This window comes from Dermacentor variabilis, chromosome 4 (genome assembly GCF_050947875.1).
Source record: "Dermacentor variabilis isolate Ectoservices chromosome 4, ASM5094787v1, whole genome shotgun sequence".
NCBI lineage: Eukaryota > Metazoa > Arthropoda > Arachnida > Ixodida > Ixodidae > Dermacentor > Dermacentor variabilis.
This window is the reverse complement of record NC_134571.1, coordinates 227844016-227867947: the sequence shown is the minus strand read 5'-3', so window position 1 is coordinate 227867947 and position 23932 is coordinate 227844016. Positions and strand designations below refer to the sequence as shown.

Sequence of the window (23932 nt, the reverse complement as noted above, 5' to 3'; positions counted from 1 at the left end):
GATCAGAGAGCAGACTGGTATAGACAATATTCTGATTGGCATTAAGATGAAAAAATGGCGCTGGGCAGGTCATGTAATGCGCAGATTAGATGACCATTGGACCATTAAAGTGACAGAATATGTACCGTGAGAAGGGAAGCGCAGTAGAGGACGGCAGAAGACTAGGTGGTGCGACGAAATTAGCAAATTCGCCGGTGCTAGTTGGAATCTGTTGGTGCAGGGCAGGGGTAATTCGAGAATGCAGGGAGAGGCCTTCATCCTGCAGTGGACATAAAATAGGATAATGATGATGATGATCTCATTGTCGTCATGCCAGCGTTGTTATACTGTGTTTGTCATTTCATGGATATCACTTCATCATTCCATTCTCACTGTGTCGGTGTCACACATTCATTTAATGCCACCATGCTCGTGGGTGACCTTCGCAAGCGAGTGCCATAGCAAAGTGGGACAATATCGTAGCATACGGCATATAGCTGAAGCGATGGAAGTCTCAGAATTACCACTACATGTCTTAAATAAATGTGACTTCAGGAATGTGGTCTGAAGCTACATTGCTCCATTGCTATTTGCATTACTGTAAAGAGTCATGTTGAGATGAGTTCTGCTGTAATATTTTTCTCATAGTCCTAATGCATCGTTATAACCGATATAGTGTTATATGTGGTATCATTGTAAGCATAGTGCACTGTAAAGGCACTAAAGGGTAATATATAGTGCCCTGGATGCTCATTGTTGTGTCCGATATATTGTCAAAAACGGCATTTTTGTGAGTGGGTTTGACTCTATGTAACACTTTGCCTGACAAGCAGAGTGGCTTTTTATTTTCGTGAATGAGTGTGTTGGTGGCTTGTCTGTAACTCTCATCAAGCAAGGCTTCCTTGTGTAGCACCTGGACAGGCATGATGACAGTGAAACTATGTGTCTGGTTTCAGGACTCCTTTACTTGCTCTGCGTGTGGCAAGGTGTTCACCTGCAGAAAAGAAGCATCGCATCACATTCTTCACGCCCATTACAACCTGGTGAGTTTGCCTTGTGAGGCAGCACAGGCTTTCATTTCTCGTGGACAGTCAGATTTCAAAACAAGTCTCCATTGGAGGGAGGGAAAATCCTTTTCTCTTGACTGGGTACAAAGGCACGTACTGCAGCTTCTGTTTGTGGGGCATTATGGCAATGCCCAGGGAGCCCTCTTTGGAAAGGTCTATGAACATTGAAACCTCATTATAAAGAATGCCACAATGCAAATAAGTCCAAACCGACTGTTTCAGTGTAATAGTACCCAACTATTCAGAATAACAATTATTACGTGATATGTTAAAGGGACCCTCAAACGATTTTCACAATAGAATCTCTCTGAATCGGAAGATACAGATTTAAGAGCTCTCCATAAACCTTGTAATTTATGAAAATGTTTTAAATATGTTCATTGCTACCAATTGCAGCAGCGCCGCTCTCCTGAGTTTTTAGCTGCGCCGTCCCCTGCTACGTAGCGGGTGCGCATGACGTCAGTCAGGCAAGCTACCCAGTTGGCTACCCATGCAACATCATCGGAAATGGTAGAAACATATCTCTTCATGAAGCTTACTTTTTATTGCATGTGTATGCATAGAAATTTTCATGCCCTAAAAAAATATAGACACATGCAATGAATATATATGCATGTAATAGCCCACTTCCGCCTGAGAATGTAGGATCATCTGCTGCAGCTGAGGTGCAGCAGCCGATGGGGTGCGCAGGTATTCTCTGTGAAAATGGATGGCAAGAACATTAATGGTATCAGTGCTGTATTATGTTCATCTTGCACTGCAGCTGTATATAGGGAGCAAACTACAGTGATGGCACTCTGTAGACGACGCGAGCACTATGTCAACACCTCTTTCTTGGTCAACACAGCGATCAGCCGCAGTTTTGAAAATAAAGGCACTTTAGCGACAACTGCAGAATCTACATTTGTCAGAGAGCCAGGTCTTGTGTATAATTTTCTTAGAATGGTAGCAGAAAAATATTTTAACAAGCCAAGGTCCGAAAAAAAGAAAAATAGTTGCAAAGGGCAATTGAATGTGCTTACATGTCAATACGGCTGCCAGAAAGCTGCCATTTTGAGTTGGATTTCAACGCAGTAGTACCATCACTATCTCCAACTCTCAGAGTTTGGGTTTGACTTCTGATTTTAGTTAATTTTTCTTTCTCCCCGATTCCTTTTTTATTTTCTCTAAAATAGAGGAAATGTTATATAAATATATGAAACCCGCAACAATGAAATCGCCGGGGTACCCGAAAAATTTCGCTTTCGTGGGAATTTCGTTGGCGCAAGGATGAAAGTAAACACAGTGAAATGGCTTTCAAATAGCTTGTGATTTATTCCGGATGTTTAAAATTTCTCTTGATGTTTCTCTTGAGTTTAAAATTCTCTTGGTGTTTTGGTCCTTGGTGCTCCTCGGCGTCCCCTCCAGGTCCTCATCGTCTTCGTCTTCATCTGTGCAAATGAACTCGCCATCTGGAGGCTCATTTTTCATGACACAAAGTTGGCCCCATGTGTTGGTCAGCATTGGCAGCCCTGTGCTGGCAGCACTGTGACTGAGTGCACCTTTGGGCAAATCTTCCTCCAGTGCCACTGGATCAGTGATGCCTGCTGAGTGGCAATGCCTGCTGCCTGATGCCTGCTCAGTGGCAGCGAAACCGGCATGCTTAAAACAATTTGCAATCACGGCCGGACATGTTGCAACCCATGCGGCGCCCACCATCTCAAGCACCATGAACATGTCCACGTCAGTGGGACACTTGAGCTCGAGGCTCAGCAGCGGACACTGAATCAGCCTCTCTACACTTGACATTGTGAATGACCCCTTGGTCGAGTGGCTGCAGCATGGAAATGCAGTTTGGTGGGAAAAAAATCCAAGCGCACATTTTCGAGCTCCACCTCATCAACATGATGGGCACTGCAATTATTTTTTAAAAAAGCACACCGACCTACCTGCCTTCCGCATGTTGGCATCGAAAGCCTAAAGCCATCTGCCAGATATGGCCCAGGTCATACGTCACTTCAGGTTGGCAATTTAGTGAATGGGTAGCCTACAATTGCCATTGAAGCAGCAGGGCTTCTTGCTTCTGTTGATGACGAGGAGTGGCTGTTTCTTTGTGTTGTCCATGTTAGCACATAACAAAATTGTTATACGCTGCTTGCTGTGTTTTCCCCCATGGCATTTCTGGTCTATTAAGTCCAGGGTCCTCGATGGAACATCTCGCAGAATAAGCCTGTGAGATGAATAACCCTGTCTCATTTGCGTTGTAGATGTTGGAGGGCTTGTACTGATCCAGTACTTCTTTTTCGGTCAGCCGCCACAAGGACATTGTCACCTGATCGATGGCTGCCTGCCTCCCTGGAAATGACTTTGGCCTCTATGTTGTGGCAGGCTCTTAAACAGCTCAACCAGCCAGGGCTTGCATTAATGTTATCGTGCCTGAGCATGCTCACTAAGTCCAGCACCTTCTGTTGAAGTACTCTGTTGGACAGTGGCACTTTGTTGGCGCGCTCTTCGCAAAACCAAGCTAACAGCGCCTTGTCTGGGAACACTACAACCATCACCATTTTGTTCTTTGCCCTTGCACCATTTCCGAGAGCGCCAAAATTGAATGCCGTGTTTTTCAAAATTGTACACAGCAAGCTGCATGCAATTCCAAATTCGTTGGTGATTTCATCTTCTTCCTGTTCAACCTGGGCAATAATTGCAGCCTTATCTTGTAGATTGTGTGGTACAGCACGAAGCAGGGACAAAAGATGCAAGAAAAATGAGGAGAACCGCTTGGTGCAAGGTGTTATATATAAAAAACAGAGGGAAAATGACATAAAACATATATATGTAAAAAAAAACAATACAAATGAAACAACCAAGAAGAAAACATGACGATGCCATCATCGCTTACTGTTCGTGCTGCCCTTGTCTAACAATGCTAACTCCCTTCGTGATAAGGCCAAGGATGGCTTGCTTATGCACAGGCATTCTTCATGTGCCATGCTAGCCGATTCAATGATGATGCGCTTTCGATCATCCGTTTGTGTGAAGATTACCTTCTGTTTCTTCCAACAGAGGGGTGCAACCGCATGCGCTACAATGCAGAACTAAGAAACCTTCTTTTCATTCTTAACATTATTCGCATGTTCACGCAGACGATCGTTCAGACCTGCCTGTCTGACCTACGTAGCATGCGCCGCATTTCAAGGGGATTCTGTACACAGCCCTCTGCACACAATCCACGTAACGATTGTGGTACCTAACTTCACATTGGGCTTTTTGTTTCTTGATAGGGGTGCTTTTCCTTGATAATGAACAAAGCTTCTGTGGGGCAGAAAACATAACACTAACACCAACCCGCTCACCAATTTTTTTTAAGACTATAAGCGATTTGATGCTTGTAAGGAATCACCGCAACCTTATGGTACCTTTCTGTGGACTGCTCTTCGGCGACCATCGCTTCGCTGTTAAGTTTTCTTTTTCTGCGGATTGTCTCAGCTACTGAGACGAGTAATCCGTCAGGAGAGCCCGGCGCTTTCAGGTGTGCTTGAAAACTGCCATTTAGTCTGCGGTGGCAGAACCAGTTTAAAGCGTTATAGAAGCAGGCCTGAACAATAGCCCTCTTTACTAATTTACTGTGTGCTGATGAGAAGGGCTGGAATAGTTTGTGCGCACGGGGTTCATCTTTCCAGCAAACATTATCATTAGAGAACACGAGCTTGAGGTCAAGGAAGGGCACCCTACCATCTTATGGCATTTCATGTGTTAAGACCAGGGGGGATAGACATTCTTCAAATATATTGACTAGTTGTGATGAAGCTGAAAACAACTCCGAGACACCACACTGTAAAGCTATTAAAAAGTCGTCCCCGTATCTGGAGGCTTTCAGAACCTTGGTCCCTTTCTTGTGTCCTTTGTCTCTGCTTCGCGCTCTACCACACAACCTGAAATGGACAGCCCAAACCATCAGCCTTCTGAGTTACTTACCTTGTAGCATAAAAATATTTCTGCTTTTTGGCAGGAGGTGGCACCTTGGCAGGCTGGCAAAGCAGATGGTCCAATCTCCACACACAGCTCACTCTGGCTACAACTGCACACACCGACCACACTGTGCATACATAATCATGTGCGCAGTGCACATAACCCGACAAAGCATCATCGGTGTCTTTGTGTGTCGATGTGGATTTGACTAATCAGTGATTATAGATGAGCAAGCCACCGAGGCGATTCCGCTCTGCGTTAGTCCACGCTGTGGTTGCACACAGCATATAAATGTGCCCACTTCAAGGTCACCTCCACTTTATTTTCTTTCTATTTCTTTTTAAAATTTATATTACTTTTCTAGTCAGGACACTACGCAGTACTCACCCGTTCCAAAGAATAAACCACGATCATCATTGTCATTGCTGTCGCTTGTTGCCAGTAAAGGCCCTAGAGAAAACAAGTTTTCAAGGTAGCACCACTTTTCCTTTCCTGCTCGTTTCTCCCTCCAACCTCCTCACTGTCACTGTGCAGAAACACCCCAAGAAAGATGAAAACTAATCGGGGCACGCAGAAAAGAAAAATAGAAATACAGTTGAACCTGTTTATATAACAAATTTGACAGTTTCATGAGAAGTAGTCATTATGTCAATTGTTTGTTATATATGGACTCGCCCTTAAAAATGCTCAAAAATTAAGTGCACTGAAGCTGGCGTCAGCAGTTAAAATTCGGCCGCACCATGGTCTGAAAACCAGATTTTCAGTGTTTTTTTTTTCCCGGTGCGTTCCCATGCCTAGCTGCAAACTGCCATTAGAAACACCCAGTTAACGAACGAAGTACAGCGTCTAGTGGGACATGACTGTATTCTGCACAAGAGGGCGAAACATTCTAGTTGGCTGGAAGTGCAGACTGCGGCATGCCCCCGTTCTGCAAAGGTCTGGGACATCGTGGGCTTAGCATTGTGACTGCGCATTGGCCACACAAGAGCCATAAAGTTACATTGTGGGGATCGCTTTGGGCAAAAAAAAAAGTTTGATGTTCGAAAGGTAAACTGGCAACACGAACCGATATCAGCAATTGGCAAACATGTAAACAAGGCACCGCAAAATTGTGGTCTCCTGATAATGGTGTGGTTTTTGCAGCACTGTGTGGCGGCAGCGCATGGTGCTGCGTTCTGACCGACGTGGGCCTCGTAGGGTGGTGTCAACAGGAATGCTTGAGTGGCCGTTGTTCCTGTGGTGGAAAGACATAGATGGGCCCTTCGAAATCATTCAAACAGGCTTAATGCACATGGTGCCACACGGAAAGTTTCACAAAAACGAGTGCAACGCCATCATGGCCTCCGGTATCGTACCGGCGCAGACCCCGCACCATGCTAGATTGTGCTGTATGTGGCATGCTTCTGCCTAGGAGGCATGCCTTGAAAACGCAGGACCTCCGCAGCTTCTGATATCCATGCAAGGTAGTTGCTCGCTCATGTCGAAGGCCATATTATCGTTGTAGTTAGACAGGAGCGGGGCGTGCGCTGCAGTGCGCCCAGTTTGGTCACAGTTTTGCTTTGGCACTTTGCGTGTGCCCTCTTATTACCGTGACTGGGTTTAAAGCGTTCATTGTAGCAGTACAGTGATTTAGAAAACTTTTGTTATACCTGGAAGCACTTTCAATAGGGAGGGTCAGAAAATCGTAAATGCACTGTGTGGTCATTATAACTGATAGATCGCTATATCTGGGATCGTTATAAGTGGGTTCGACTGTATTTCATATTTATTTTCGCATCGATTATAACTACAGTAAACCTGTTTCAAACATTTTGGAAAAACTGTGGGAAAAAAACATATTAACCAGGCAAACGCACAATACAAAGTAATTAAAAAAATTTGGCAGACTCACCTTTGTTGACATCTACGTAATGGGAAGCGTCACGGGGATTGCTACGGCATGAGGCGTCGACGCATGTCGAGCTGGTGGTGCACTCCAGCGGCCCTAGACATGTTTTGTTGTTTTCCTGTTGTGTGGTGTTTTAATAGGGTGACAGGAAACCAAAACAAAATCAAGCTGGTGGGCGTTGTCGGACACCGCCAAAGCGAAACGTCATGCCCACATCACCCTGCCTGCAGCAAGGAACGAAGGCGCATTTAGATTATCGCTGACTAAAAGTGTGCAGTACGCTACCAATGGCACTATGCACCACGTGCCGTAACATAGATAGGTGAAGATGCTTATCACAATAGGTTTGGCAGTGATAGCTGTGAATGCAGCGTGTGACAACCGGGCAGAGATTTGCTGGTACTGGAATAGAAACTGTGCACGCCATCGTTTTCATGTGAGATGGGTGGCTGTATACTGTTATCGATAACGCACACCTCGCACCTTTTCTCGTTCACATGGGATCTAGCGGCCGGAAAATGTATACAACACAGTCTACAGCAGGAATGGTGGCGTGTTTGGGTTATCATCTGTTTGTGCTACGCTTCCGACGGCACCGTGTGCTGTGAAACAGATGAGCGAAGATGCTTATCACAATAGGATTGGCGGTGATAGCTGTGAATGCCATGTGCGACAACCCCGGAGAAGATTTCCTGGTACAGTACCTAGATGAAAAACTGAGTGTGCGCCGGTGTTTTCATGTGAGACGAGCGGACGAGTATTGCGGTGCGGCTGCCGCAGCAGGCAGTTATATACTGTTCTCGACTGTGCACACCTCGCACTTTTTTTGTTTACACGAGATCTTGTGGCCAGAAAATGTGTCATACGATCACAGTTTGGTGACGTACTGGACGTTGGTGCCAAAAAATCTTGGTTTCTGGCAACATATGAACCGGTTAAAAATTAGCATAACTCTATTGGGTCATTTTCTGTGTTCTTGATCACGAACAGTGGTGCCGTGAAAACATACGTAACAGGAACATATCAATGAGGTCCTACAGTACTTCTTTCATAGAGGCATTATTTCATGAACAGAGTAAGTATTGATTTAATTTCCAGTACAAGGTGTTATATATAAAGAAGCACACTCTGTGCATTCTAACAGCCAATACTGTGCAGGTTGTATTTTACCCTGCTAACCATGGCGTATTGCATGCTCCCTCTTATACGCAGTCTTCAATTCGAATTCATGCTTGTTACTTGCTCTCTACCCCGACCACAAGAAATAAATGGTGAAGTCAGCCATTGCTTAGTCTCGTCTCGTGCGGAAAGTAGCGCATTCAGTGTGTTTTGCTATCGTTATTGAAATCAGCTCTTTGTTTTGATGCTGTTAGGTATACGCATATGATACCAGGTGTAGTAGTTTGTTTTTAACTTAGCAGATAGTGCCACGGCCTTATACCCCTGTCAAGTGAACAAGTTAAGTGCTCTTACAAGGAGCGTACTTTGGGACCTTGAGTGATACTGTAGGCTACACGGTGCTAAACGGGAAAACAGCGCACTCGCAGCACGGTGTAAGAAGTACCTTAGGTGAAAAGACGCTGTCAAAGGGCGCGCCGCGGTAAAGCTATGCTTCTTAGGAACGCCGATAGATTGCGCGGGAAAGTGACGCCCTTTTGCCTCTGCTTTCCGCAAGCCCCGTCACTGCGCCCTGCTCATGGTGGTAGAAGCACCTTGCTCAAGGCATTGAAATTTTCCGTTTCAACACAGCACTTTCAACGACTTTCGAACGGTTTATACTTACTGTGAGGTCTGGGCATTTAAACAATGTTAATAATGACTTGCATGGTGCTGACAAAGTCTCACACCAAAATTGCAATCCACGTGCAGTATGAAACAAACCAGGCAGAAGAATGGGTACTGGCGTGTGGTTGTTTCGCTGGTGGCGGTGCAGAGGTGGCATAGAGGTAGAACACCCGCCTAGCATGCAAGAGGTCTGTGGTTCGAATCTCGGTGCCGCGCAATTTTCCACCGGATTAAAAAAAGAAGAAAATCCGCGTGTTGATAAAATTGCGAAACAGGCCTGGAGTGTGGCCTGATCCTGGTGACCAGAAACGGTAATGCACACCCTCACCAGCGCAGAATTGCCCACCCTGGTGCAGTACTTGGCCACAACCTCCTATATGAACACAACAATCAAACCCCGGCCCTCAGTCCCCAGCAGTTGCGAAACAATTGACCACGGCGGCGGTCATACCTGCGACGCAGCAGACGGTGCTAAGAATCCCTGGCTCCGGACAGGCCGCCATGAGAATATGAACCTGGCAACGTTTAACGCTAGAGCGTTACCTAGTGAGGCGAGTCTAGCAGTGCTATTGGAGGAACTAGAGGGCAGTAAATGGGATGTAATAGGGTGCAGTGAAGTTAGGAGGCCAAAAGAAGCATATACAGTGCTAAAAAGCGGCCACGTCCTGTGCTACCGGGGCTTAGCGGAGAGACAAGAACTAGGAGTTGGATTCCTGATTAATAAGGATATAGCTGGTAACATACAGGAATTCTATAGCATTAACGAGAGGTTGGCAGCTCTTGTTGTGAAACTTAATAAGAGGTACAAATTGAAGGTCGTCCAGGTCATCCAGTCATGATGACCACGAAGTCGAAAGTATCTATGAAGATGTGGTATCGGTGATGGGTAAAGTCAAAATAAAATGCACTAAACTCATGGGCGACTTCAATGCCAGGGTAGGCAAGAAGCAGGCTGGAGAAAAGTCAGTGGAGGAATATGGCATAGGCTCTAGGAATAGCAGGAAAGAGTTCTTAGTAGAGTTTGTAGAACGGAATAATATGTGGATAATGAGTACCTTCTTCCTCAAGCGGGATAGCCGAAAGGGGATGTGGAGAAGCCCGAATGGCGAGACTAGAAATGAATTAGACCTCGTACTCTGCGCTAAACCTGGCATCATACAAGATGTGGTCGTGCTCGGCAAAGTGCGCTGCAGTGACCATAGGATGGTAGGAACTCGAATTAGCCTAGACCTGAGGAGGGAACAGAAGAAACTGGTACATAAGAAGCCGATCAATGAGTTAGTGGTAAGAGGGAAAATAGAGGAATTCCAGATCAAGCTACAGAACAGGTATTCGGCTTTAACTCAGGAAGAGGACCTTAGTGTTGAAGCAATGAACGACAATCTTGCGAGCATCATTAAGGAGTGTGCAATAGAAGTCGGTGGTAACTCCGTTAGACTTTCGAAGTCCGGCAGAACTTTCGAAGTTAACTCCGGCAGAACTTTTGAAGTTAATCAACAAGCGTAAGACAGCTGACATAAGGAAGTATAATATGGATAGAATTGAGCATGCTCTCAGGAATGGAGGAAGCCTAAAGCAGTGAAGAAGAAACTAGGAATTGGGGAGAATCAGATGTATGCGTTAAGAGACAAAGCCGGCAATATCATTACTAATATGGATGAGGTAGTTCAAGTGGCTGAGGAGTTCTATAGAGATTTATACAGTACCAGTGGCACCCACAACGATAATGGAAGAGAGAATAGTCTAGAGGAATTCGAAATCCCACAGGTAACACCGGAAGAACTAAAGAAAGCCTCGGGAGTTTTGCAAAGGGGGAAGGCAGCTGGGGAGGATCAGGTAACGGCAGATTTGTTGAAGGATGGTAAGCAGATTGTTCTAGAGAAACTGGCCACCCTGTATACGCCATGCCTCATGACCTCGAGCGTACCGGTATCTTGGAAGAACGCTAAGATAATTCTAATACATAAGAAAGGGCACACCAAAGACTTGGAAAATTATAGACCGATCAGCTTACTGTCAGTTGCCTACAAACTATTTACTATAGTAAATTTACTACCGTAAAGGCTATTCAACAACAGACCCTATTCACACTATCAATCAGGTGATAGAGAAATGTGCGGAATATAACCAACCCTTATATATAGCTTTCATTGATTACGAGAAAGCGTTTGATTCTGTCGATACCTCAGCAGTCATAGAGGCATTACGGAAACAGGGTGTAGACGAGCTGTATGTAAAAATACTGAAAGATATCTATAGCGGCTCCACAGCCACCGTAGTCCTCCATAAAGAAAGCAACAAAATCCCAATAAAGAAAGGCGTCAGGCAGGGAGATACAATCTCTCCAATGCTATTCACAGCGTGTTTACAGGAGGTAGTCGGAGACCTGGATTGGGAAGAATTGGGGATAAAAGTTAATGGAGAATACCTGAGTAACATGCGATTTGCTGATGATATTTGCGATTCGCTGATGGTGATGTTTGCCAGTGTACCAAGAAGCCAGCCTGTATATGGTGAAAGACGTCCCCAGCCTCCTGGCCGAGTTCAAGTCCCTGTTCCAGCCAGGGGTGGGCACATTCGCCGGCACAACGACTGGCATCTATGTACCCGAGGGAGCCCGGCCTCGTTTTTTCAAGCCTCGCCCACTGCTATTCGCCCTGAAGGACGGGGTCACCCAGGAGCTGCAACGGTTACAGTGAGAGGGCATCCTGGTGCCCGTAAGGACATCTGAATGGGCCGCTCCCATCGTGCCAGTCCTCAAGCGAGATGGCAGTGTCAGGATCTGCGGGATTTCAAAGTTACCATCAACCCCGCTGCTACCGTCGAGAAGTACCCGCTGCCCTGGATTGAAGATCTCTGGTCAGTATTGTCCGTTGAACAGAAGTTTACCAAGCTCGACCTAAGAGATGCTTACCAGCAGCTGGTGCTCCAGGATGCCTCCCAGAAGTATGTCACTATATCAACAACTTTGGGGCTCTCAGTACACGTGCTTACCGTTTGGTGTGGCCTTGGCCTCATCCATATTCTAGAGGGAGATGGACAACCTCTTCAGGGGCATGAGGCACGTGGCGGTGTACTTGGACGACATCCTGGTTACTGGCAGCAACGACGGGGACCACCTGCAGAACCTCCACAACGTCCTGGCACGACTGCAGGATGCCGGTCTCAAGCTCCAGCTGGAAAAGTGTGTTTACCTAGCCCCCAGCATTGAGTACTTGGGACATGTCATTTCCCAGGCAGCCTTAGCCCCGGCTCCCCGCAAAGTTGATGCTGTGCTCAAGGCACCTAAGCCATAGAACAAGAAGGAGCTTCAGAGCTACCTAGGCCTCATCAGCTTCTTCAGGAGTTTTCTGCCGAACCTATCGCAGCATCTACAGCCACTCCATCTTCTGTGTCAAGATGGTCAACAATGGGCCTGGAAGAAATAGCAGGACCAGGCCTTCCAGCGCAGCAAGGAGCTAATCACCAAGGCTTTAGTGCTGGTGCACTACGATCCTGCTAAGCCTGTCGTCCTTACCGTAGATGCGTCGCCGTGCGGTGTGGGAGCCGGTCTGGAACACCGGAACAAAGATGGCCAGGAACGTCCTGTGTCGTTTGCTTCTCGACGGCTTCATGCTGCAGAGCAATGTTACAGCCAGCTGGACAAGGAAGGTTTGGCCCTCATGTTCGGTGTCGAATGCTTCCACCAGTATCTGTGGGGCCGGACGTTCGAGGCGGTCACGGACCACAAGGCGCTGTTGGGGCTTCTGGGGCCTGACAAGGCAGTTCCTGTGCAGGCATCGCCTCGAGTGGTACGATGGGCCTTGAGGCTGGCAGCTTACAGTTTCCAGCTGGTTTGCCGTCCGGGAAAGGACCTGGGACCTGCTGATGCCCTTAGCTGCCTGCCCCTGCCAGAGGTGCCTGATGCTGTTCCAGAACCTGCTGAAGTGTTCATGCTGGAAGACGCGTACCCGGAGGTGCTCTCCAGATCAGCGGTATCTCAAGCGACCAGCCAGGACCCAGTTCTCTCTCAGGTGGTCAAGGCGTTGTCCCTTGGAGAGGAATTGGTGCAACAGGTCTATAGCCACAGGCTGAGCTGAGCTTGCAACAGGGCTGCCTACTGTGGGGTTCTAGGGTGGTGATCCCACAAAGTCTCCGGTCCAGGGTTCTGCAGTTGCTGCACGCGGGTCACCCTGGCGTAGAAAAGACCAAGATGGTGGCCCGGTCCCATGTTTTTTGGCCTGGACCAGGACATTGCTCACTTGGTGGAGAGCTGCCAAATCTGCCAGGAGAATCAGCGAGCCTCGCGTCGTGCGGAAATCACCCCCTGGCCGTTCCCACAGAGACCCTGGTCCCGCCTACATGTGGATTTTGGGGGATCCTTTAAGGGCCATTACTTCCTGGTGGTGGTGGACGCATTTTCGAAGTGGGTGGAGGTTCTACCTGTCACCACTCCAACAGCAGGCGCGACCATTACAGCGCTAAGACAGGTCTTCGCCGCCCAGGGGTTGCCGGATGTCATCGTGTCCGACAATGGTCCTGCTTTCGCCAGCGCAGAGTACCTGGCCTGGCTGACGAAGAAAGTAATTCGCCAGATGATGGTTCCGCCGTACCACCCTGCTTCAAATGGTGCAGCCGAGCGGGTGGTGCAAACCATCAAAGACAAGCTCAAGAAGAGCCAGACTGGGGATTTCTGGACGCAGATTGCCGGATACTGTTTCAGTACCGGACCACGCCTCACGATGTCACTGGCCGTGCCCCCTGTGAGCTCCTGCTGGGTCGGATGGTCAAGACCCCCTTGGACGTCTTGCATCCGGGCCTCCGATCCACAGTGCTCTTGAAGCAGCTGAAGCAGAAGCTGGCTGCTGACCAAGGGTGCCGTCCCAGGCCTTTGCCAGAGTCGGGAGCTCCAGTTTTTGCCAAGAACTTCCGTCCTGGCCCACCCTTGTCTGCTGGACAGGTGGTGTCTCCTGCCAGCGCCTCATCGCTGCTCGTGCACATGCCAAACGGGGCCATGTGGCACAGATACACCGACCATGTGAGGCCTCGTCTCGGGACCTGGCCAGCGCCCTCGACTGCCACTGAGTTCCAGCCCGCAGGAGGACTAGCGGCAGCACCAGTTGCTTCCAGCGGAGCACCACCCACCTCAGATGCGGTAGCCATAGCCAGTGGTGCAGCACCCGTTGGACCGGTTTCGAGCCCGGCACCACTCACAAGGTCGACCACTACAGACCCTCCGGAGGCAGCAAGGCTGGCTCAGGCAGCACCCGGCGTTGCCACACTCAACCCATCAACACCGGTGCCCAGGCGGAGTACTCGACGGCGGAGGCCACCAGACTGTTACTCGCCTGGATAGCAGGCACCGTCGACCCAGCTAGGGTGGAGGCAGAGCCTCGTACTTAAAACATGGACGTTTGTTTTTTCTTTAACAAACAAACTGGGGGTAAGGGGGTGTAGCGAGCATGTGACGCCGCCCAGGCATAATATTCGTCCACCGCCAGGCTTGGTGGCCTGCTAAAGCTCGGCAGGCAACATTGGTCACCGCACCGCAATAAACACCGACGAGGACGGCTGCGGAGTGTCCGTCTTACGGAGGGTGCCTCGAGCCCTCCCTTGTTCACGAACCCGGGTGGATCGTGACAGATATTGCATTGCTTAGTAATTCAGGGAACCAATTTCAATGCATGCTCACTGACCTGGAGAGGCAAAGCGGAAGAGTGGCTCTAAAAATTAATCTGCAGAAAACTAAACTAATGTTTAACAGTCTCGGAAGAGAACAGCAATTTACAATAGGTAGTGAGGCACTGGAAGTGGTAAGGGAATACATCTACTTAGGTCAGGTAGTGACAGCAGATCCGGATCATGAGGCGGAAATAATCAGAAGAATAAGAATGGGCTGGGGTGCGATTGGCAGGCATTCTCAGATCATGAACAGCAGGTTGCCATTATCCCTCAAGAGAAAAGCGTATAATAGCTGTGTCTTACCAGTACTCACCTACGGGGGAGAAACCTGGAGGCTTATGTAAAGGGTTCTACTTAAATTGAGGACGACGCAACGAGCTGTGGAAAGAAGAATGATGGGTGTAACGTTAAGAGATAAGAAAAGAGCAGATTGGGTGAGGGAACAAACGCGAGTTAATGACATCTTAGTTGAAATCAAGAAAAAGAAATGGGGGGGGGGGGGGGGGCATGGGCAGGACGTGTAACGAGGAGGAAAGATAACCGATGGTCATTAAGGGTTATGGACTGGATTCCAAGGGAAGGGAAGCGTAGCAGGGGGCGGCAGAAAGTGAGGTGGGCGGATGAGATTAAGAAGTTTGCAGGGATGACATGGCCACATTTAGTACATGACTGGGGTTGTTGGAGAACTATGGAAGAGGCCTTTGCCCTGCAGTGGGCGTAACCAGGCTAATGATGATGATGATGTTTCGCTAGAGATTGCATATAATTTACTTTTCTTAATAATGTGAGCCAAGGCTTCAGTAATACGTTGGTATCAATATGATCCCCCAAATTGCAATTCACATGCAGTATGAAACAAATCAGGCAGAGGAATGATTGCCGGCTTGTGGTTCAGTTTTGTTGGAGGCTGCATGTAAATATATATTGCCTTAATGACGTAACGTATGAGCAATACGGTGGTATTAACATGATGTTATAGGACTTTGGAACAACTATTAGTGCGATCGTGCACGCTGTCGCAATCGCTTGATGACACAGACTAACAACGTTTTTTAATGACGCATGTAATATTTTAATCAACTTTGTTTTGCATCACTTGTTAAAAAGCCTCAGTCGTATCTGTTTGCTATTCCCCGTATATTTAGCATAAGATCACATGAACATGTGGTTTCTTCTCAGTTACTGATTGAATTTTAGAATCTTAAGTAAGAAAGAGATACCTGAAGAAGTCACAATATGTTCGATAAAAGCGCATGGAATGCATAACGGCAAGAAAATTCATGCTCAGTTCATTGAAAAGGTCGTGTTTACACAAACTTTGACATTTTGCGAAAGTCGTGGCTCTTTTTTTCATCATGCTTGTTCTTCGATTGCCTGCAGTACTGACGCATGCATAGGCATATATAGTAATGCAGCAACTTCGCCAGCATTTCTTCTTTGTGCGTACTGCAAGGAAACGAAATTGTCCAGCACGGCATCAGTAGTTTTGTCGTATGCATTGTGACCTGCATACCTTGTGAACTTTTCCTCAGTGTATTTGAAGAAGTCAAAGAGGTGCATATTGGGTTGCGTGAGCCAGCCCCTGGTTTTGTAGTTCACGAGATCGGCTTCGGACACATTTGCGAAACCTTTTTTTCCCTCAAGAGCATCCTTGCAAATGGAGCAGGTTGTTCCATTACAAATATTTCTTGACACGAATCCTGTAACATAGTAGACAATGCAGTCTACTAAAGCTGCGTCTGCGTCAGGCTCGTCTAAATCGAAAATGTCATCACACTCCCAGCTTCCTTCATCGATGAGCCCGTCAAGCCTTTGCTTCAATTGAGGCAACTTTCCTGCACGTTGCGTTGTTGACCCCTTATGTCTCTCTCTCAACGGCTGCTTGCCTTTTATCAGGCATCGTACAATTCCCAAACTTTGGTGGTGTTACCGAAGAATGCAAGCTCAGCATGCGGTACAGCTGTAGGAACGTGGGGAACGTTGGGTGCTCATTCTCACCACCAGCTTGCCTGGTTATGCCAAAGAAATGCTCCAACGGGTCTTGATTCATCTTCGCTGTCAATACATACTTGAAGCCGCAGTCCTTCAGCAGATAAACTGACAGTTCGCGCACAGATTTCAGTGTCACGCGTAGGCCTTCAGCAGTTGACTGCATCAAAAAAAGGTCCTTGTGGATTTCACTGCTCACGACCTGTTGCTCCCATGAGTGCAGCCATCCTCCTCAGCTCATTCGCCAAGCAATTAGGGTTAAGCTCTGCCTTAACTGCCTCTGCGTCATGATGTGATTTTGGGTCATGTACTTCTAGTGCCTTGGAGGCAGCACGCGAAGGCTCCAACCTCTCTGCTAGCTGTCTGGCCATTGATCTTCAGTGAGAGCTATCCGAGCAGCGTGTGTTGGCATTCTTTTGCCGTGCCAAGCATGTCTGGTATTCTGGTAAACACAGGTGAGCTGGGTGCTTTGACGGATGGACGGAGGCATGAATATGAGTGGCCTGCAGGGTTCACCTAATATTTCTGTTACCAAATGTAAATCATATTACTACGGCACAATATGTGCGATCACGAAAGGCGAGCAGTGTGAAGACGACGACGACGATTAGACGCTAGCGCGGGCTGTTGCCTCTTGGCCAAGCGCAGCGTATTGCCTTGTAAATATACTTGTAGATAGCTTTTCGTCGGTGTCTTTCTACGTAACATATGTGGTGGAGGTGGACGTTCCCTGTACCTCGTCATGGAGCTTCGCAGTGGACGGTACGTCGAGCCTTCCTTCATGGCTCCCGGCGACGACAACCCGACTCCGCCGGCTCCGGCACCTGCTGCCACTTCGACGACCTACATCACTCTCCCCGCTCCCCGTGATCCTGGCGTATTCTCAGGCAAAGATGGGGAAGACGTCGATGACTGGATCAGCCTGTATGAACACGTCAGCCGCAATAACCGGTGGGACCCTACTATTATGCTCGCCAACGTAGTCTTTTACCTCGGTGGCACACCTAGAATTTGGTATCGCACGAACGAAGATGAGCTCACCAGTTGGGATTCACTTAAGACACAGCTTTGAGACTTGTTCGGCAACCCCTACGGTCACCAACTTGCTGCGCAGAAGGCGCTTTCCGGCCGTGTGCAGTCGTCAACAGAGCCCTATGTCACGTACATTCAGGACATCTTGGCTCTGTGCCGCAAGGTTGACACCCACATGACTGAGTCAGACAAGGTTTCCCACATCCTCAAAGGCATTGCCGATGACGCCTTCAACTTGCTCGTTTGCAACAACGTAGCGACGGTGGATGCTGTTATAAAAGAGTGCCGCCGCCTGGAACTCGCCAAAAGCCGACGTATTGACCAGAAGTTTGCCCGTCTGCCCAACACCCCAGCGACATCTTCCTGTGCCGAAGCTCCTCGTCCCAACAACACTGCTGATGTTACCAGGATCGTCCGGCATGAGATCGAGGCCGCCTATCCGGCTGCCTTCGACTCCAGTCCCACCAACACATCGGCCGTCACGGTCTCACTGATCTAGGCAGTTGTCTGCCAGGAGTTCGAAAACATGGGTCTTCACACCATCTGCTCGGCCCATCGCCCTGATACCCGCCTGGCTTCTTCCATTCCGCCCCGTCCCGCATCTTCTTACGCACCCCATTTCCGCAACCCATCTGAATGGCGCACTGCTCACGACAAGCCCATTTGTTTCTACTGCCATCGAATCGGCCACATTTCTCGGCACTGTCGCAGTCGCTGGAGTTCCCCGCTCCGGTCTACTTATACTGCCTACTCTCGCTCCTCAGGTGGCCCTTCTCGTCCCTATGCCGCACGCTCCGATAATGCCGCCACTGATTCTCCTGCAACGAACCGCCCCTATTCTCGTTCGCCTTCGCCCCAACGACGACAATCTCGCTCTCCCCAGCCCCGTCGCTCCTATTCGCCGACTCCTTTCGGACACCGCTCCCAGCCGGAAAACTAGACGATGCAGCGCCTCGAGGTGACGCTGCATTGCTCCCTACGCCGCCAAATCCTCTACTGACGTTGCCCACTCACCTGAACCTTCTTGACGTGCAAGTCGACGGTGTTTCTGTGTCTGCACTCATAGACACTGGGGCGCATTTGTCCGTAATGAGCGCTGCCCTTCATAACCGGCTCAAGAAAATTATCACGCCCGCCACGACGCCTGTTGTCCGTGTCGCCGATGGCGGAACAGCCCCTGTAATTGGTATGTGTACCGCCCGCGTCTCCTTCGCCGATCGCTCAACAATCGTGCTATTCACAGTCATCGCCCACTGTCCCCACGACATCATCCTCGGCTTAGACTTCCTTTCCGCACATTCTGCTCTCATCGATTGTTTCGCCAGTACTCTCCGCCTTGACCTGCCTGTTCTGGATCCTGCTGAACCACACCCCAGTCGCCTCAGTTCCGCCGACTTCATTCGCTTGCCACATTCGGCACTGACCTACGTTGACCTAAGTTGACCGTTGATCCCCACCAGTCCCCGACGGTCACTACATCGCGGCTCCTATGCAAGACGTCCTCCTCACACACGGGATCACAGTACCTCATAGAGTTTTATCTATTACGGCGAATTGCGTCTGCCTGCCAGTAGTCAACTTTGGCTTGACGACACAAGTGCTGCCACATGGGATGTTTCTGGCCCACCTTTGCTCATTCGAGGATCACTCAGTAGCATCCATTGCAGTAGACGACACTTCATCCGATACTCCTCTACCATCGCAGTCGGCAAATTGTACCATCGCTGACTTACAGAAAATGATTGCCCCCGACTTGCCGTCCGAGCACGCTCGTGAACTCTACCGCGTTCTCTTTGCCTACCACGGTATTTTTTACTTTAACGGTCGTCCTTTGGCCCAAACTACAGCTGTCAAACATCGCATTAATACCGGCGATGCCCCTCCTATTCATTGCCGCCCGTATCGAGTGTCACCAGCTGAGCGTCAAGTTATTCACACAGAAGTTCGCAAAATGCTTGCCAAGAACATTATTGAACCATCATATAGTCCATGGGCGTCACCTGTAGTACTGGTCAAAAAGAAGGATGGCTCATGGCGCTTTTGCGTGGATTATCGGCACCTTAATAGGGTTACCAAAAAGGACGTGTATCCCCTACCTCGGATTGATGACGCCCTTGACTGCCTCCACGGTGCTCGCTATTTCTCCTCTATTGACCTTCGCTCCGGCTACTGGCAGATTGCCGTGGACGATCTCGACCGCGAGAAGACTGCTTTTGTCACACCCGACGGTCTTTATCAATTCAAAGTGATGCCGTTCGGTCTATGTAACGCCCCTGCCACTTTTGAATGCATGATGGACTCCCTTCTTCACGGTTTCAAATGGTCCACGTGCCTGTGCTACCTGGACGACGTTATCGTATTGTCCCCAGCGTTCGCTACGCACCTCGAGCGCCTCTCAGCAGTCTTGGACGTTTTTCGTCGAGCCGGTCTGCAACTCAACGCATCCAAGTGCCACTTCGGCCGTCGCCAGATTACCGTCCTTGGACATCTCGTTGACGCGAACGGAGTGCAACCGGACCCAGGCAAGATCCATGCTGTTGCGCACTTCCCTGTTCCAAAGTGTGTCAATGATGTGCGCAGCTTCATCGGCCTTTGTTCGTACTTCCGCCGTTTCGTGAGAAATTCTGCCGCCATAGCATGACCACTAACCGAGCTTTTGAAAAACGACGCCCCTTTCCAGTGGGGCGATAACGAGGCCTCTGCATTCTCACATCTAATTGACATTCTCACAACGCCTCCCGTTCTGGCCCATTTCGGTCCTTCTGCGCCTACCGAAGTCCGTACTGATGCCAGCGGTCACGGAATTGGCGCGGTACTGGCAGAACGCCAGCATGGCCACGACCGTGTTATCGCTTACGCCAGCAGGCTCCTCTCACCCGCGGAGCGCAACTATTCCATCACTGAGCGCGAGTGTCTGGCCCTAGTTTGGGCGGTTGCGAAATTCCGCCCATACTTATATGGCCGATCTTTTTCGGTTGTCACAGACCATCACGCGCTTTGCTGGTTATGCTCACTGAAAGATCCTACAGGAAGACTTTGTCGCTGGGCCTTACGCCTCCAAGAATATTCGTATACTGTCACCTATAAATCTGGCCGACTACACAAGGACGCTGACTGCCTGTCTCGCTACCCGGTCGACGAGCCTGACGACGCCGACAGTAGTAGCGCCAACGGCATTTTCTCTGTGTCTGCCTTCGCTAACATCGCCCATGAGCAGTACCGAGACCTATCGCTGCGAGCACTTATCGAGCGTCTGCGCTCTACACCTACCGTCGCATCCGTTCGCCGATATGTCCTCCAGGGTGGCATTCTGTATCGAAGGAACTTCCTCCCTGACGGCTCTGACCTTCTTCTTGTCGTGCCAAAACAGCTACGACAGACTGTGCTCTTTGAGATGCATGACGCACCCACTGCAGGACATCTTGGGGTAACCCGCACGTACGACCGCGTCCGCCGCCGCTTCTATTGGCCTGGTCTCGCTCGCTCCGTTCGACGCTATGTTGCTGCCTGTGATCCCTGCCAGCGTCGGAAAACACCTCAGGTGCTACCTGCCGGTCATCTCCAGCCGATCATCGTCCCTGTGGAACCGTTCTTTTCGTGTTGGATTAGACCTGCTCGGTCCGTTTCCCACGTCATCCTCTGGGAACAAATGGGTAGCCGTCGCGATTGATTACGCCACCCAATACGCTATCACTCGGGCTCTCCCTACCAGTTGCGCCACTGACGTCGCGGACTTTCTCTTGCGTGACATTATCTTGCTTCATGGCGCCCCGTGACAGCTGCTTACTGACCGTGGCCGAAACTTTCTCTCGAAAGTTATCGCTGACATTGTGCGTTCCTGCTCCATTCAACACAAACTGACTGCCTCATACCATCCTCAATCCAATGGCCTGACAGAGCGGTTAAACCGTACTCTTACCGATATGCTGGCCAAGTACGTTTCCAAGGACCACCACGACTGGGACATTGCCCTTCCTTACGTAGCATTCGCGTACAATTCTTCCCGGCACGACACCACTGGATTTTCTCCCTTTTATCTACTGTACGGTCGCGAACCTACCTTGCCCTTAGACACGGCACTTCCTCCTGCTGCGGTCTCAACAAGCGAGTACGCGCGCGACGCCATCGCCCTTGCCGACCATGCACGCCAGCTTGCCCGTGCTCGACTGACGGCCTCACAAACCACTGAGCAGTGCCAGTGCAACGCCTGCCATCGTGACGTACAGTTTTCGCCTGGTGCGCTCGTACTGCTGTGGTCGCCCACTCGTCACGTCGGACTTTCCAAGAAGCTCCTTTCGCGATACACAGAGCCCTACCGCGTGCTGCGCCAGGTGACGCCTGTGACTTACGAAATTGCTCCTGTGGGTTCAACCTCGTCCTCTCCTCTGGCATCTAGTGATATCGTACACGTCAGTACGCTCAAGGCCTACTACACTGCTTCCGAGTCCGATCTTTAGTTGCTCCGGGACGGCGCTTTTGCCGCCGGGGGTCGTGCTACGGCACAATATGTGCGATCACGAAAGGCGAGCAGTGTGAAGACGACGACGACGATTAGACGCTAGCGCGGGCTGTTGCCTCTTGGCCAAGCGCAGCGTATTGCCTTGTAAATATACTTGTAAATAGCTTTTCGTCGGTGTCTTCCTACGTAACAATATTAAACATTTAAAAAGGTGTGTCCATAATCGCGCTGCTGCCAAAAATTTACACTAGCAGCAAAGAAAAACACACTTGGTTATTTGGTTACATATTAGTTTTTGGTTTGTCTGGTTGAGCATTGCGTCACGAGGTGGCTAGGCATCCTTCAGGCCACTCATGTTTGTACCTCTACCAGTCTGGAAAAACACCCAGTCCACTTGTATTTTCTGGAACACCAGACATGCTAAAACTCTATATTGGGGTTGAAATCCCCTTGACGGGAAGTGACAGTTGCAAGCGTGTATATCCTGGAGCAGATCGAATGCCAACAGCCTGATGCGCTGCCCCCACCTGATGCGCTGCCTGTTGCCTTGCAGAGAGACACGAAGTTGCAGCTTGATATGATGCCATTCACTAGATTTGCAGCCCACAATGCAAAAGAGGTGATTCACAGTCCTTGCGAAAAGAAAGCTCAACACCAACACTGGCTTCGCAGCTCGCATCAACACGAAGTATGTTGTAACACAAGCACACAACACTTGCTGTGTGTTGGAAGTGCTTGAGTGTAGTGATTAATTGTCATTGTGTATTCTCTTTCTCTTACTTTCTTTTTTTTGGAAACTAATTAACCAACATTACAACTATTATGAACAACATTTGTTCTCCATAAAGTTGGAAAAATTATTTGATGACGCAACCTGGGCAGGCAGTCGGATAGCTCACCCGACTGACGTCCTGCGCGCGCACTATGTAGATGGTGACAGGGCAGCTGAGAACTCAAGGAAGCGGTGCCACTGCAATCAGTAACGATGCACATTGGTAAAAACGTTATAATAAACTACACACCTTACATGGAGTTGTGTCACTTAATGATCAGTAGGACCTACCCTAACGACTCAGTACATATGTACAATGCCATCAAAATCGCCTCGGAGGCCCTTTAACAATCAACATATTACATATTAAATGAAAGAAAGTTGACTTCTCTAATAATACTTCATCAATCTAAACTGATTCAGCATTTGTATTTCCTAACAATGGTACCATTTATAACGTAAGAAATTTAAAGGTTAATTGTCTACCAGCTGTGCTAGACACCTTGTTGTGCCAGACAGTTACTGTGGCAAGAAACCCATGATAATCCTTCATTGAATCATTGCAACTTAGTCAACTTCGTTATGTTGCCAGGGGATGAAGATTCAGTGCATGCATTACATAAAACAAGCATTTCATAAAACAAGGCCCATCAGCCGGTGCACCTGGTTGAGAAAGGCGCTCACTACCACACTTATGTACGGGCTTTTTCTGCGGAAGCTGCTGTATAACTGGTATTTGGCATCCCACGACTGTGCTATAAACTGTATGCACATACAGTGCAGTTCACTGATAATGATGCCACATTTAACTATGTATTGGTAATAACTATGAGTGAACTTAAGAGTATCAGCTTATGCATAAGGGCTATGAGAAAAAAAATGTATACAGTCAAACTCGCAAGAAAACGCCTATCAGTTCGATATAGAGCATAATTCTATATAAGCCTGCTAAAGAATTTGATGTCATAAAAGTACATACCATTTATAACATTGCTTTATTGATGAAACTAGATTAGTTTCCCATGAAATAGTCCTGTATTTTCTTCTGCTTGGGCAATTTCGGTGCCTGCGATGCACGCATTTCTCCACATTGTCTAAGGAGTCAGTGCAGCTGAGGCCGCAACCTTCCGCATTCACGCAGAAGCACTGGACTAGTGCGAATGCACCAATCACCTCGAAGGATGTTTGCAAAGGACCGTCGTTGCTTTCCTCATCGTGCCCACTTTCACTTGTGCTCGGTAGGATGACGACAATGCAGTCTTTGTTTTAGGGCTCTCCCGTGGTCGCAACACCATCATGTACACTGACAAACTCGTCGACCGTTGGCTCGTCAATAGCTTCCGGAAATTCTG

At 48.8% G+C, this 23932-nt stretch overlaps 1 protein-coding gene across 12 annotated transcripts in view; it reads left to right on the top strand.

Annotated features, from left to right (window-relative positions):
- The window catches only part of LOC142580151 (uncharacterized), a 750235-nt gene that overhangs the window by 222818 nt on the left and 503485 nt on the right, over nucleotides 1-23932 (top strand). For all 12 annotated transcript variants that reach the window (XR_012827590.1, XM_075690998.1, XM_075691004.1 and 9 more), the window contains one exon: nucleotides 936-1022. Coding sequence is in view for 11 of the 12 variants with exons in the window: in XM_075690998.1 (XP_075547113.1) it covers nucleotides 936-1022 (87 nt within the window). In the remaining variant the exon portion in view is untranslated. The remainder of the gene's footprint in view (nucleotides 1-935; nucleotides 1023-23932) is intronic.